The 14,920-nt window shown below is 45.1% G+C and overlaps 1 protein-coding gene across 1 annotated transcript in view; it reads right to left on the bottom strand.

Moving 5' to 3' along the window:
* Positions 1-14,920, bottom strand: part of LOC147114852 (putative Polycomb group protein ASXL3) — a 440,803-nt gene that overhangs the window by 17,995 nt on the left and 407,888 nt on the right. Inside the window, exon 11 of the mRNA XM_085992855.1 lies at positions 10,152-11,256. Within this exon, the coding sequence (XP_085848981.1) occupies positions 10,152-11,256 (1,105 nt within the window). The remainder of the gene's footprint in view (positions 1-10,151; positions 11,257-14,920) is intronic.

The following is a 14,920-nucleotide window of genomic DNA, read 5'->3' as shown; positions in this document are numbered from 1 at the left end:
GTTTTTTAAAATTACATAGATAAAGAAATGATAGAGTTGAAAGCTGGTGATAATGCAGATAGTGAGAGCATAGATAGATGTAAACAGATATGATGTAATTGGAATTACGGAGACATGGCTCCAGGGTGACCAAGGATGGGAATTCAACATCCAGGGGTATTCAATATTCAGGAAGGACAGGCAAAAAGGAAAAGGAGGTGGGGTAGCATTGCTGGTTAAAGAGGAGAATAACACAATAGTAAGGAAGGATATTCGCTCTGATGATGTGGAATCTGTATGGGTAGAGCTGAGAAACACCAAGGGGCAGAAAACGTTAGTGGGAGTTGTATACAGACACCCAAACAGTAATGGCGAGGTTGGGGATGGCATTAAACCGGAAATTAGAGACGCATGCAATAAGGGCACAGCAGTTATCATGGGTGACGTTAATCTACATATAGATTGGGCTAACCAAATTAGTAACAATACTGTGGAGGAGGAATTCCTAGAGTGTATGGTTTCCTGGACCAATATGTCGAGGAACCAACTAGAGATCAGGCCATCTTAGACTGGGTATTATGTAATGAGAAAGGATTAATTAGCAATGTTGTTGTGCGAGGCCCCCTTGGGGAGAAGCGATCATAATATGATAGAATTCTTCATTAAGATGGAGAGTGAAGTAATTGATTCAGAGACTTGGGTCCTGAATTTAAATAAAGGAAACTACGATGGTATGAGGCGCGAGTTGGCTAGGATGGATTGGGGAACGTTACTTAAAGGGTTGACAGTGGATAGGCAATGGCAAACATTTAAAGATCACGTGGATGAAATACAGAATTTGTTCATCCCTGTTTGGCATAAAAATAAAACAAAAAAGGTGATTCAACCGTGGCTAACAAGGGAAATTAGGGATAGCATAAGATCCAAGGAGAGGACATATATATTGCCCAGAAAAAGCAGCAAACCTGAGGATTGGGAGCAGTTTAAGATTCAGCAAAGGAGGACAAAGAGATTAATTAAGAGGGGGAAAATAGAATATGAGAGTAAGCTTGCAAGGAACATAAAAACTGACTGTAAAAGCTTCTAAAGATTTGTGAAGAGAAAAAGATTGGTGAAGTCAAGTGTAGGTCCCTTGCAGTCAGGATCAGGGGAATTTATAATGGGGAACAAAGAAATGGCAGTCCAATTAAATACATACTTTGGTTCTGTCTTCACAAAGGAGGACACAAATAACCTTCCAGAGATGTCGGGGAACATAGGGTCTAATGAGAGGGAGGAATTGAATTAAATCAGTATTTGTAGGGAAATGGTGTTAGGGAAATTGATGGCATTGAAGGCCGATAAATCCCCAGGGCCTGATAATCTACATCCTAGGGTACTTAAGGAAGTGGCCCTAGAAATAGTAGATGCATTGCTGGTCATCTTCCAAAATTCTATAGACTCTGGAATAGTTCCCATGGATTGGAGGGTAGATAATATAACCCCACTATTTAAAAAAGGTGGTAGAGAGTAAACGGGGAATTATAGACTGGTAAGCCTGACATCGGTAGTGGGGAAAATGCTAGAGTCCATTATAAAAGATATAACAGCAGAGCACTTGGAAAACAGTGACAGGATTGGACAAAGTCAACATGGATTTACAAAAGGTAAATCATGCTTGACTAATCTACTGGAATTTTTTGAGGATGTAACTCATAGGATAAGGGAGAACCAGTGGATGTGGTGTATTTGGACTTTCAGAAGGCTTTCGATAAGCTCCCGCATAAGAGATTGGCGTGCAAAGTTAAATCACATGGGATTGGGGGTAAGGTACTGACTTGAATAGAGAACTGGTTGGCAGACAGGAAGCAAAGAGTGGCAGGCAGTGACTAGTGGGGTACCGCAGGGATCGGTGCTAGGACCCCAGCTATTCACAATATATATTAATGATCTAGACGAGGGTACTAGATGTAATATCTCCAAGTTTGCAGACGACACGAAGCTGGGTGGGCATGTGTGCTGTGAGAAGGATGCCGAGAAACTCCAGTATGATTTGGACAGGTTGGGTGATTGGGCAGATGCATGGCAGATGTAGTATAATGTGGATAAATGCGAGGTTATCCACTTTGGTGGGAAAAACAGGAAGGCAGATTATTATCTGAATGGCAATACATTGGGAAAAGGGGAAGTGCAACAAGACCTGGGTGTCCTTGTGCACCAGTCACTGAAGGTAAGCATGCAGGTGCAGCAGGCAGTTAAGAAGGCAAATGGTATGTTGGCCTTCATAGCGAGAGGATTCGAGTACAGGAACAAGGATGTCTTGCTGCAGTTGTACAGGGCCTTGGTGAGACCACACCTTGAGTATTGTGTGCAGTTTTGGTCGCTTTATCTGAGGAAGGATGTTCTTGCCATGGAGGGAGTGCAGCGAAGATTCACCAGACTGATACCTGGGATGACAGGAATGATGTATGAAGAGAGATTGGGTCGATTGGGTTTGTTTTCGCTAGAGTTTAGAAGAATGAGAGGGGATCTCATTGAAACTTATAAAATTCTAACAGGATTGGACAGACTAGATGCAGGAAGGATGTTCCCGATGATGGGGAGTCCAGAACCAGGGGTCACAGTCTAAGGATAAGGGGTAAGCCATTTAGGACAGAGATGAGGAGGAATTTCTTCACCCAGAGAGTGGTGAACCTGTGGATTTCTCCACCACAGAAGGCAGTTGAGGCCAACTTATTAAATATATTCAAGAAGGAGTTAGATATATTTCTTAAGGCTGAAGGTATCAAGGGATATGGGGAGAAAGCAGGGACAGGGTACTGAATTTGGATGATCAGCCATGATCTCATTAAATGGTGGAACAGGCTCGAGGGGCCGAATGGCCTACTCCAGCTCCTATCTTCTATGTTTCTATGTTGCAGATAGTGGCAGCATCAAATCATAGAAGCTCACAGCACTGAAGGAGGCCAGTTGGCCCATTGTATCTCTTTGCTAAAGCTTTTTGGGTGGCTAAAGAGGCAAGGTTTGAAAACGACGTGCAGCCCCATTGGAAGAAGAAGGCCACCCAGGAGGCAAGTTCAAAATGTTTTAACAGGCCTCACCTGAAGTCCCCATTCTAAATGGGCTCTGACTGACTGGAGCGCTTCTCGGGAGCTCCAGCCACATTATGGCAAGACTCCTAATTTCCATAAACATTGAGGCCTTTATGACACTTGCATACATTTCTTTTGTGGGTTTCCAATGTGCTACATGTTGCTCCAGCATGCACACATAGCACATGTTGGAGACATCGGGCCTCAGCACCAGATAATACAGGGCTCCTAAACCGTGTAACACTTTGGACACACAGTATAGGTTTATTGCCTCCATGAGTCTCAGGCTCAGCCAAGCCATCTAGAGAAGGAACTTTCACAGAGAAGAAAACCCAACCAACAACACTTTATCACACCCTTAACGGATGATTAGAGTTTGAAATTAGCAGAGGCCTAAATAGACACACTGAATTCACTCTTGGTCCAAAAGTTGTTTGCATTACAGAATGAACATCAAAAAGCAACAGAAAAAGAAACTTTCAAAAACAGAGGGAAAAAGTAATCATGAATTGCCAGAATTTGCAACTGGCGTAGGGTTGCCAATTTTGGTTGGAGGAATTCCTGGAGGTTTGTTTGATCAAATGACATCTGATCACATGACACCTGCAAATGTTACTGCATTTATGTTATAAAGGTTGTGCAAATGGGCACCCTGCAGTTGAATATCTGCTTGTAGTTTTGTGCCAGCAGCTGTTATGTGAGATGTTCTGAGAACCAGGAAGCCACCCATGAGCAGGCGACGAAGGGAAACCAAGGGCAGCAAAGAGTTGAAATCAAAGGTGGGGGAGCGATTCATAGAGGGGAAACCAGAGGTGGAAGGAACTTTGATTCCACTACTAACTTATAGGCTGCGATTTTACGAACCTTGGCGGGTCCGTGGCGGGCGGCATTGGTGGCAGGTCGCGATGTCGCTGCTGTCTCTATCCCAGCCTCTGAAATTAAGTTCCCTAGATTGGTCTTGTTAAGCCCGCCCAGCGCGTTTCCCAGCCAACTGGAGGAAGCGGGCCTGGTGTCGTCATTTTATGACGCATCATCAGCCGGTTTCCTTAAAGGGACCATGGCCAAATTTATTTTGAGATTTGTGTGTCAGTGTTCTACAGCATTGAGGTGCTGCAAACACTGACAAGCACTGCACAGAGGTGCAGGCTGCACCCAGGCTCTCCCATGATTCCCTCCATATGCTTATGGAGGGAGTCTCAGCACACAGGGAGGTATTCTTCCCTTCCCATGGATGGAAGAGACCTCCCCAGGAGATCAACACAGCCTCGTTCCACACTGCAGAGGAGGGCACAAGCAGTGATGTGGTCAGGAGGACCTGGGTGCAGTGCCGCAAACATTTCAATGATTTCAGTAGATCACAAAACGTTACTGCAAAGCCACACTCAGCCTTATCCTGCTGTGCCTCTCATCACATCCCCATCACTCTGTCTTTCCTACCCTACTCCTGCAAATCCTTACTCACACCAAATTACCTTGCACCTCCACCCATCCCTCTCTATCTACATTATCACATCCCCATCTCACTAGCCACCCCTCACACTCACCCTCATCCTAATGCAATCATACCAACTAACAACACACAAGGGTAGGCACTTGGGTGTTTTATCCAATGTTCATGTAAAGTTTCTGTTAATGTGGTGTCAAGCATTGAAAACTTTATTTTGAACACTGTGTGTTCTTGGACAGATTTTTGTGCACCTTTGGTAGTGAACAGTGAGACATAACGGTACCCTCCCCCCACCCCCCCCGCAATGGTGAGGTGTGTGAAAGGAATGGCTTGGACATTGTAGGGATGCTTTATGGTGTTGGTGTGGGGTGGTGCCAAACTGGCACATCATGTGGCAGCCAGGGTGTACAGCATCAAGTAAAGTAAATCTGGCCATGGTGAGGCCATGTGGTCAGGTGCTGATGCCCTCTGTCCTGTGCAGCATCAGGTGATTGCGGAGAAAGTTGGTGGTGTTGTTGTTGGTGCTGCTGGTGTACCTGTTGCTGCTGGTGTTGGAGCTGATCGTGGTATGATTCTGAGGACCAAGGTGAGAGAGTATAAAAGGCACTCATGCTGATGGAATAGATGGCAGGTGAAGTAGAGATGACAGAAGCGATCTGTCAATGGTGAGAGAGGTAATGAGGTCAAACGGATGGAGACTTGTGTAAAGACTTGCAGCATGGTGAATCTGTTGTGGAAATGCAGTGAGGAAGAGTTTGTGGCTGAGGGAAGATATCTCTGTAAGGTGGGAGCTTTTACTGTACATTTGAAGCTGTTAACACAACAGCTGATTCATTGGCCACTGAACTCCCACCTCAGCTTGACAGACGTGGTCCACAACCAGCGTGGACCTCGTGGGCGAACTGTCAAATGCAGAAGGTGAGCTGAAATTCATTCTTATTTGGCTCTAAACAAGCCACTAATTGCCTGAATTGGGTCCCCTGCTGTGAACCCGCAGCTGTGTGTCGGGTCTGCTCAGTGCTGACAGACCCGACATTCGGTGAAGGCACGTGGCGGCGGGTTCACAGCGGGGCCCCGACCCGCTGGGGAAAAAAAACATTTTACCACCTACCCGCCACCGATAAATCCAGCCCATAGAAACTCACTGAAATTGCACCAAAAACTAATAGTAATATTGGCAACACTGAGATTAACCAACAGCAGTACAATTACTCACTGATAGTCTATATGTCACTGGTAGTAATAGGTGTAACACCCCAATATCCTAAGTGTTACAAGTAATAATCCTATAACCTACTGATATTCACCGTGTAATGACAGTCAGAATCCCCCTGCACTGCACAAGGTGCAGCCAGACTCCCCATTCAATGCCAATTTTAATAGACCTGATCTCTCGCCCTACCTCCTTGGACTCTGGTTTGGACTCAAGATCTGTGTGAAGGTGACAACTCTGAACTGGGAGCCTCAGTCAGAGCTGAACCAAACCAAGAGACCGCACAAAGGGCAGTGGGCTCGGTGTTTGGGGCACTTCTCACAGGACACAGCTTCCTAAACTGAGCTCAGCACCAATTATTATAAGAAATAGGAGCAGGAATAGGCCACTTGGCCCCTCGAGCCTGCTCCGCCATTCAATAAGATCATGGCTGATCCTGGGCTCAAAGCCACTTCCCTGCCCGCTCCCCATAACCCTTCACTCCCTTATCTTGCAAAAATCTGTATCGCCACGTTAAATGTATTTAATGACCCAGCCTCCACGGCTCTCTGGGGCAGAGAATTCCACAGATTTATGGCCCTCTAAGAGAAGAAATTCCTCCTCATCTCAGTTCTAAAAGGGCGACCCTTTATTCTGAAACTATGCCCCCGTGTTTTAGATTTCCCCACGAGGGGAAACATCCTCTCTGCATCTACCTTGTTGGGCCCCCTCAGTATCTTATATGTTTCAATAAGATCACCTCTCATTCTTCTAAATTCCAATGAGTATAGGCTTAGCCTGCTCAACCTTTCCTCATACGTCAACCCCCTCATCTCTGGAATTAACCTAGTGAATCGTCTCTGAACTGCCTCCAATCCTTCCTTAAATAAGGGGACCAAACTGTATGCAGTACTCAAGGTGTGGTCTCACCAATACCCTGTACAGTTGTAACAGGACTTCCCTGCTTTTATACTCCAACCCCCTTGCAATAAAGGCCAACATTCCATTTGCCTTTTGGATTACTTGCTGTGCCTGCATGCTAACTTTTTGTGTTTCATGCACAAGGTCCCCTAGGTCCCTCTGAACTGTAGCATTTTGTAATCTCTCTCCATTTAAATAATAATTTGCTTTTTTTTCCCTGCCAAAGTGTATAACCTCGCACTTTCCCACATTATACTCCATCTGCCAAATGTTTGCCCACTCACTTAGTCTGTCTATATTCTTTTGTAGATTCTTTGAGTCCTCTGCACAACTTGCTTTCCCACCCATCTTTGTATCATCTGCAAACTTGGCTACCTTACACTCGGTCCCTTCATCCAAGTCATTAATGTAGATTGTAAATAGTTGTGGCACCCCACTAGTTACCATTTGCCAACCAGAAAATGACCCATTTATCCCGACTCTCTGCTTTCTGTTAGTTAGCCAATTCTCTATCCATGCTAATATATTACCCCCAACTCCGTGAGCTCTTATCTTATGCAGTAACCTTTTTAAGTGGCACCTTATCGAATGCCTTCTGGAAATCCAAATACACCACATCCAGTGGCTCACCTTTGTCCACCCTGCTTGTTACATTCTCAAAGAACTCCAGCAAATTTGTTAAACATTATTTCCCTTTCATAAAACCATGCTGACTCTGCTTGACTGCATTATGATTTTCCAAATGTCCAGCTACTGCTTCCTTAATGAAGGACTCCAGCATTTTCCCAACGACAGATGTTAGGCTGACTGGTCTATAGTTTCCTGCTTTCTGTCTCCCTCCTTTCTTAAATAGGGGTGTTACATTTGCGGACCTCTCCAGAGTTCAAGAAATTTTGGTATATTGCAACCAATGCAACCACTATCTCTACAGCCACTTCTTTTAAGACCCTGGGATGCAGGCCATCTGGTCCAGGGGACTTGTTGTCTTTTAGTCCCATTATTTTACCAAGTACTTTTCCCTTAGCGATAGTGATTGTCTTTAGTTGGTTACAGCACGGAAGGCAGCGATTCGGCCCTTCAAGCCTGAGCCGGCTCTCTGCTAGAGCACTTCAGCTAGTCCCACTCCCCCACCCTTTCCCGTAGTCCTGCAAATTTCTTTCCTTCAGGTACTTATTCAACTCCCTTTTGAAAGCAGTGATTGAATCTGCTTCCACCACCCTTTCAGGAAGTGCATTCCATATCTTAACCACTCGCTGCATAAAAAAGTTTTTTTCTTACATCGCCTTTGGTTCTTCTGCCAATCACCTTAAATCTGTGTCCTCTGGTTCTCGAACCTTCTGCCAAAGGGAACAGTTTCTCTCTATCTACTCTGTCCAGACCCCTCATTATTTTGGACACCTCTATCAAATCTCCTCTCAATCTTCTCTGCTCCAAGGAGAACAGCCCCAGCTTCTCCAGTCTATCATCCTAACTGAAGTCCCTCATTCCTGGAATCATTCTCGTAAATCTTTTCTGCACCCTCTCTAAGACCTTCACATCCTTCCTAAAGTGTGGTGCCCAGAATTGGACACAGTATTCCAGTTGGGGCTGAACCAGTGTTTTATACAGGTTCATCATAATTCCCACACTTTTGTACTATATGAGCTGGATTTTCCAAGCCTCATGGAGGCGGGACAGCCGGTAAATTCAGAGAAAGTGGGGGCGGAAGCAAAGACGCCCCCATCCCGCCTCCATGCCCTTTTGCCAGGAGGCAGGAAGATGTGCAGCTTCGGGTCAGGCAGAAAAAAGGATTAGTGCCATTTTACCGTCACAGGTGAAGGTTTCCTGACCTCGGAGAACCCTGCCGGGTTGGAGGAGACATGGAGGAGGTCTGCGGCGGTCAGAGGCACCTGGAAGTAAGGTGTAGAGGTGAGTGATGGGTGCAAGTGTGGAGTGGTAATTATGCAAGGTGAGTTCCCCCCTCCCTGTGGCCCCTTGATTGTCCATTATTGGGATGTTGTTAGTGTCTTCTACTGTGAAGACAGATACAAAATATTTGTTCAGAGTCTCTGCTATTTCCCTGTTCTCCATTATTAATTCCCCAGTCTCACACTCTAAGGAACCAACGTTTACTTTAGCTACTTTCTTTTATATACCTGTAGAAGCTCTTACTATCTGTTTTAATATTTCTTGCCAGTTTACTCTCATAATTCATCTTCTCTCTCTTTATTATTTTTTTTAGTCACCCTCACCCCACCCCCCAATCCCCCACTCCCGAGCCTCAATTCCCTGCCCCTAGTCCCTGTTCACTCTAGCTGGAGGTTTTTCTGCTGTCGGAGTGGGGTGACTGCTGCCACGGCAGGAAATTTAAAGCGCAAAGGGTTGCTACCAGCAATGCCCGATTCCAGGAGACTACCGGGCAATCCAAGAGCATTGGCAACCTTAAACTGCCACGTAAAATTTGCAAAGAGACTTCAAGTAAATAAAACAGGGGGTCTCTGCAGGTACTTTATCTTATTGGCTGTAGAACTGAACCTCCAATTAACTGTGAAAATTCTTTTTTGTTCTGCAGTGGTCTTCAAGGGTTTTGAAATTGCCACTGTTGACAGGCTTGACCACCACATAGCAGCCTTATTAAAAAAATATGCAATGTTACAAAAAATGTCTACTGTACTGCCAGCTAAAACTTTCAACTAGCAAGCCGCAGCAACTTCAAAACAATAGCTGTGCCAGTGGAAAAACTGGGCATGTGGAAACCCTATGACAGACACCACTTCAACTGTTAATCTTGGTCCAGTTCGTGTTTGATGAATTGCTACAGTTTTATGTTAATATTTATACATTTTTCAAAAATTGCCCCCGTCTTGTGATATATTGTAGCAATTATTCATACCGGACAACTAATTCACTTTTATAGAACAAGCTAATAGTACTCAGAAAGGCTTCTCTGTCTACTCGTCAAACTGATACAGCATTGCCTCATTAAATACTCTTCAAAACCATTATCTAAATGATTGTTGAGAACTTTCCCAAAAATAATTAAACTGAACTTGACTGTCATGCTCATTACAAGACAATTAATACATCTGTACAATATTTTGTGGATGCCAATTCTCACTTATGATACATTTATTTCATTTATTGAATAAAGTCAGATGTTGGAGCACACAGTTAATTAAACTCTGGTGTTTAGGCCTTATCTATCAGAGTTTTTTTCTGAGTAAAAGTCCCTTAAATACCATCTTCAATGAATGCAATCTGATAATGTGGTCCAGATAAAACGCTGTAGACTGCATTGATAATATTAAGAATTTTTAGATACTTACTGTTGATTTGATTTGAAAAAAACTTTTATTTTTGTTTTATCACTTATGATAACATTTTCTTCAGAAACAAAAACTCAAATAGGCTACCAGGGCAAAGGCACAGGTGTAAATCCAAGGAGATATAAAGGTAAACTAATGCAGTTTGACTTATTGTGAGTATAAAAACAATTATTGTCTAAAAATATAATAAAAGTATCTAGGTTACAATTTGGCTTATTTTTTTCTATGTAATGTACCTTGATAGGTGGGACCTTTGGTTCTTCTTTTGTAGGCATCTCTTTTTCACTTTGAGGCCTGCTGGGTAGAGTCCGAAAGGACTGGTCATTTTCAATTCTAGGCCTTTTCTCATGACAGATCTCCAGAACGTGCTGTTCTAATGGTTTTCTCTTTTGTAACTCAAGGTCTTTGTTGTCATTTCTAACTCCCTCGGAAGATGATGTGAAAGAGTCTGAGGGTGTGGATGTCCGTGGCGATGGCTGAGAGATGTACTGCAATGTCCTTGGTTGGTTTTCAGGGTCTTTGTTCTCAGTTTCAGAAAGCTCAGACAGTACGGAGGTTTCAGAGCATGCAGTGGTATGTGGTTGCTGAGATGTGCACTGTGTATTTCCCCCTGGAGAATCGGGGTTATTCATGACAGCCTCAAGCTCCTCACAATAAGATGAAGATTCTGAGCACATAGGGGCACTACACTGTTCTAGGGCACTCTCCTCATTACTTGTGTTAGGCGCCGGCTCACATATGTCACTGTTAGATGCATCAAAGGAATCAGAAAGTTGAGAAGGTGTAGAAGTGGAAGTAAGTAGTTGGAAAGAAATGCTAGATATCCCCGGGGAAGGCGTCTGTGGATCTACAGTGTGCTCAGATTGGGACTCAAACTCCTTGATACTTTGTATAATGAGAACAGGCTTCAAGTCATCTGCCGGTATCTCTTGTTCTGCCTTTTCAGGGCTAAGCAGGCAAGACTGATCAATGTCAGAGGTACTAGACTCAGGAGGTTTGTTTTCATCATGACTTCCACAAATATTCGGTTCAACTTCTTCTGCTATCTCTTCCTGAATAACAGATTCATCTGAGGTAATGTCTGAGCACAAGGATATTAGTATATCCTCCTCTTTCGCAGTTTTGGATGGCTCTTTGGCTGGGATTTGCTGTATGATGCATTGTGTTTGCTTTAGATCTGTATAAGGCACAAGATTTCCTTTGTTTTTACGTTCACTACCAGATGTGATCTGACAAGGCTCTGATATGATGTGCTGTGCTGAAAGTAAATGGCTGTCTTGATTTTCAAAAGAATCTTTTACTGATTCCAGCTTCATAGCTTCTTCTTGTGTTATACCCAACCTGAATACCACAGAAGAGGTGGATGTAACAATTGTAACATAGAAAGCAGCTTCATTATTAGTGTCTTGAGACAAAAACAGAAGATTATCCGCAGACAAAGGTTTACCAGAATACGTTAAAATGTACAAAAAATAATAATAAAGTGTGTAATGGGAAGGAGCAGCACGGTGGCACTGTGTGCTGGAACATTAACACTTAGTTCCGCAGAGTGGGGGAGGGTAATTCTTGATGTGAACCGCAGTAGGCAGGAAGACACTGAATGGACGCTGCAGCATCTCTCTGTGAGTAGCAGTGAAAATCAACTGAGGTTTTTCTACCAGAAGGAGTGGACCTGAGCGGGAGTGGATTGAGAGCTGAGCGGGGATAATAAGCGCGGCGAGGGTAGACCCGAGACCAGAAGGAGCGGACCCGAGAGGGAACGGATCGAGGATAAAGAACGTGTCGAGGTCAGGCTCAAGACCAGAAGGAGCGGATCTGAGCGGGAGCAGAGCGAGAGCTGAGTGGGGATAAAGAGTGCGGTGAGAGCAGGCCTGAGGCAAGAAGGAGTGGACCTGAGCGGGAGCAGAGCGAGAGCTGAGTGGGGATAAAGAGTGCGGTGAGAGCAGGCCTGAGGCAAGAAGGAGCGGACCTGAGCGGGAGCAGAGCGAGAGCTGAGTGGGGATAAAGAGTGCGGTGAGAGCAGGCCTGAGACAAGAAGGAGCGGACCTGAGCGGGAGCAGAGCAAAAGCTGAGCGGGGATAAAGAGTGCGGTGAGAGCAGGCCTGAGACAAGAAGGAGCGGACCTGAGCGGGAGCAGAGCGAAAGCTGAGCGGGGATAAAGAGTGCGGTGAGAGCGGAGCAACTCAACACAGGCAGAATTTGAAAGAGTGACGTCAGAGTAAAAAACCTAAAGTGATGTCAGCACAAGGGAAGGAGCTGATTGGTGAGTAGCTGGTGAGTGTTTTTTTTTAGTTTATTTCTGCTAAGTTCTGCTAAAGAGCGCGGTCAGAGAGGGGCTCTTCAAGTTAGGGGCCGGGGTTAAATAGCTGGTTAGTGATAAAGCAGGAGCTTGGAGATTAGTAACTGTTAATGCTATATTAAATTAGTAACTTTTCATAATATATTATATTAATAACTTGAATTAGGTACATCTTAGTCTTAAGTTTCTATAAATTTAGTTAATAGTTGAATTAATAAAGGCATGGCAGGGCAGCTCAGTCCCGCAGAATGCGCATCCTGTGCCATGTGGGAAATCCAGGATGCGTCCCGTGTCCTGGACAACCACATGTGGAGGAAATATCGTCAGCTGGAGGAGCTCGAGCTCCGGGTTTTGGAGCTTGAGCAGCAGCTGGTGTCAACTGCGGTGCATCCGCGAGGCTGAGAGCTACGTGGATAGCACATTTCAGGAGGTGGTCAACCCGCAGCTAAGGAGTGTGCAGGCAGAGAGGGAATGGGTGACCGCCAGACAAAAGAGGAGGACCAGGCAGGTAGTGCAGGAGTCTCTGGAGTGCCTCTCGCTCTCCAAGCAGTATTCTGTTCTGAGTACTGGTAAGGGCGATGGTTCCTCTGGGAAATACAGCCAGAACCAAGTCCATGGCACCATGGGTGGCTCAGCTGTACAGGGGGGGGAGGAGTAAGATAGGGAAAGCAATAGTGGTAGGGGATTCAATAGTTAGGGGAGCAGGCAGGCGTTTCTGCAGCTGCAGATGTGACTCCAGGATGGTATGTTGCCTCCCTGGTGGCATGGTCAAGGATGTCACTGAGCGGCCGCAGAACATTCTGAGGGGGGAGGATGAACAGCCAGAGGTCGTGATCCATATTGGTACCAACGACATAGGTAGAAAGAGGGATGAGGTCTTGCAGGCAGATTTCAAGGAGCTAGGAAAGAGATTAAAAAGCAGGACCTCAAAGGTAGTAATCTCTGGATTACTCCCGGTGCAAGAGAGTATATAAATAGGAGGATAGAGCAGATGAATGCATGGCTGGAGAGATTGTGCAGGAGGGAGGGCTACAGATTCCTGGTGCATTGGGGCCGGTTCTGGGGGAGGTGGGACCTGTACAGGCCGGACGGGTTGCACCTCAACAGAGCCGGTTCCAATATCCTCGCGGGAAAGTTTGCCTGGGCTGTTGGGGAGGGTTTAAATTAAGTTGGCAGGGGGATGGGCACCAGGATATAGCATTAGAAAGGAGAAACAAAGGGCACAAAGGATTGGGAGAGAGAGATAGCACTAAAGCAAGAAATAGTAAGGTATTAGGTGGGGTCAGACTAAGAGAGAACACAGGATGGTCTAATATAGGTTTGCAGTGTATGTATGTGAACGCGCGAAGCGTAGTAAACAAGGTTGGTGAGCTGCAGGCGCAAATAGCCACATGGGAATATGCTGTCATGGCAATAATGGAGACCTGGCTCAAAAAAGGGCAGGATTGGGTATTAAATATTCCTGGATATAAGGTGTTCGGGAAAGCTAGGGGAGGAAAGATAGGAGGTGGTGTGGCAGTATTGGTTAAGGAGAATGTTACAGTGCTGGAGAGGGAGGATGTCCTGGAGGGGTCAAGGACAGAATCTATAGGGCTAGAGTTAAGAAATACTAGAGGAGCCATTACACTACTAGGTGTATTCTATAGACCACCAACTAGTGGGAAAGATATGGAGGAGCAAATGTGCAGAGAAATTACAGAGAAATTCAAGAACTATAGAGTAGTGATAATGGGGGACTTCAACTATCCTAATATATACTGGGATAGTAATAGTGTAAAGGGCAGAGAAGGGGAAGAATTTCTTAAGTGTGTTCAGGAGAACTTTCTTAATCAGTATGTATCCGACCCAATGAGAAAGGAGGCATTGCTTGATCTGGTTCTGGGGAATGAGGTAGGTCAAGTGGAGCAAGTGTCAGTAGGTGAACATTTACGGAACAGTGATTATAGTATCATAAAGTTTAGATTAGCTATGAAAAAGGACAGGGAGCAACCTAGAGTAAAAATACTTAATTAGAGGAAGGCCAATTTCACTGGGATGAGAATGGATCTGACCCGGGTAAGAACATAAGAACATAAGAAATAGGAGCAGGAGTAGGCCAATCGGCCCCTCGAGCCTGCTCCACCATTCAATAAGATCATGGCTGATCTGATCCTAACCTCAAATCTTCTATCACTCTGCATCCACCCGAACCCATGTGATCTCCCGGGAGAGGCGAAAAACCAGATAAAGACCCAATGGCCAATTTGGGAGAAAAAAATCTGGGAAATTCCTCTCCGACCCATCTAGGCAATCGAAATTCTTCCAGGAGATCACTCTGTCCCTATATTTTCTACAGGACTTACCTTCTGTAAAGGCGATCTCCACCCAGCCAGGAACAGGAATAAAACCATCTCCTGAAATCTAACACAGAATTAGAGCAGAACCAGGCTACACGGCCCCTGGGCCCACTCCACTACCCACAGGGCCATGACCATTCCGAACCTAGACTCATGTCCAATTTCCTGCCCGCTCCCCGTAACCCTTAATTCCCTTTACTTCTAGGAAACTGTCTATTTCTGTTTTAAATTTATTTAATGATGTAGCTTCCACAACTTTCTGGGGCAGCAAATTCCACAAACCTACCACCCTCTGAGTGAAGAAGTTTCTCCTCATCTCAGTTTTGAAAGAGCAGCCCCTTATTTTAAGATTATGCCCCCTAGTTCTAGT

Source organism: Somniosus microcephalus, chromosome 7 (genome assembly GCF_052327205.1).
Source record: "Somniosus microcephalus isolate GS21.2 chromosome 7, FLI_Smic_1.0, whole genome shotgun sequence".
Taxonomy (NCBI): domain Eukaryota; kingdom Metazoa; phylum Chordata; class Chondrichthyes; order Squaliformes; family Somniosidae; genus Somniosus; species Somniosus microcephalus.
The sequence above is the reverse complement of the archived record's forward strand: the minus strand, read 5'-3'. Positions and strand labels throughout refer to the sequence as shown.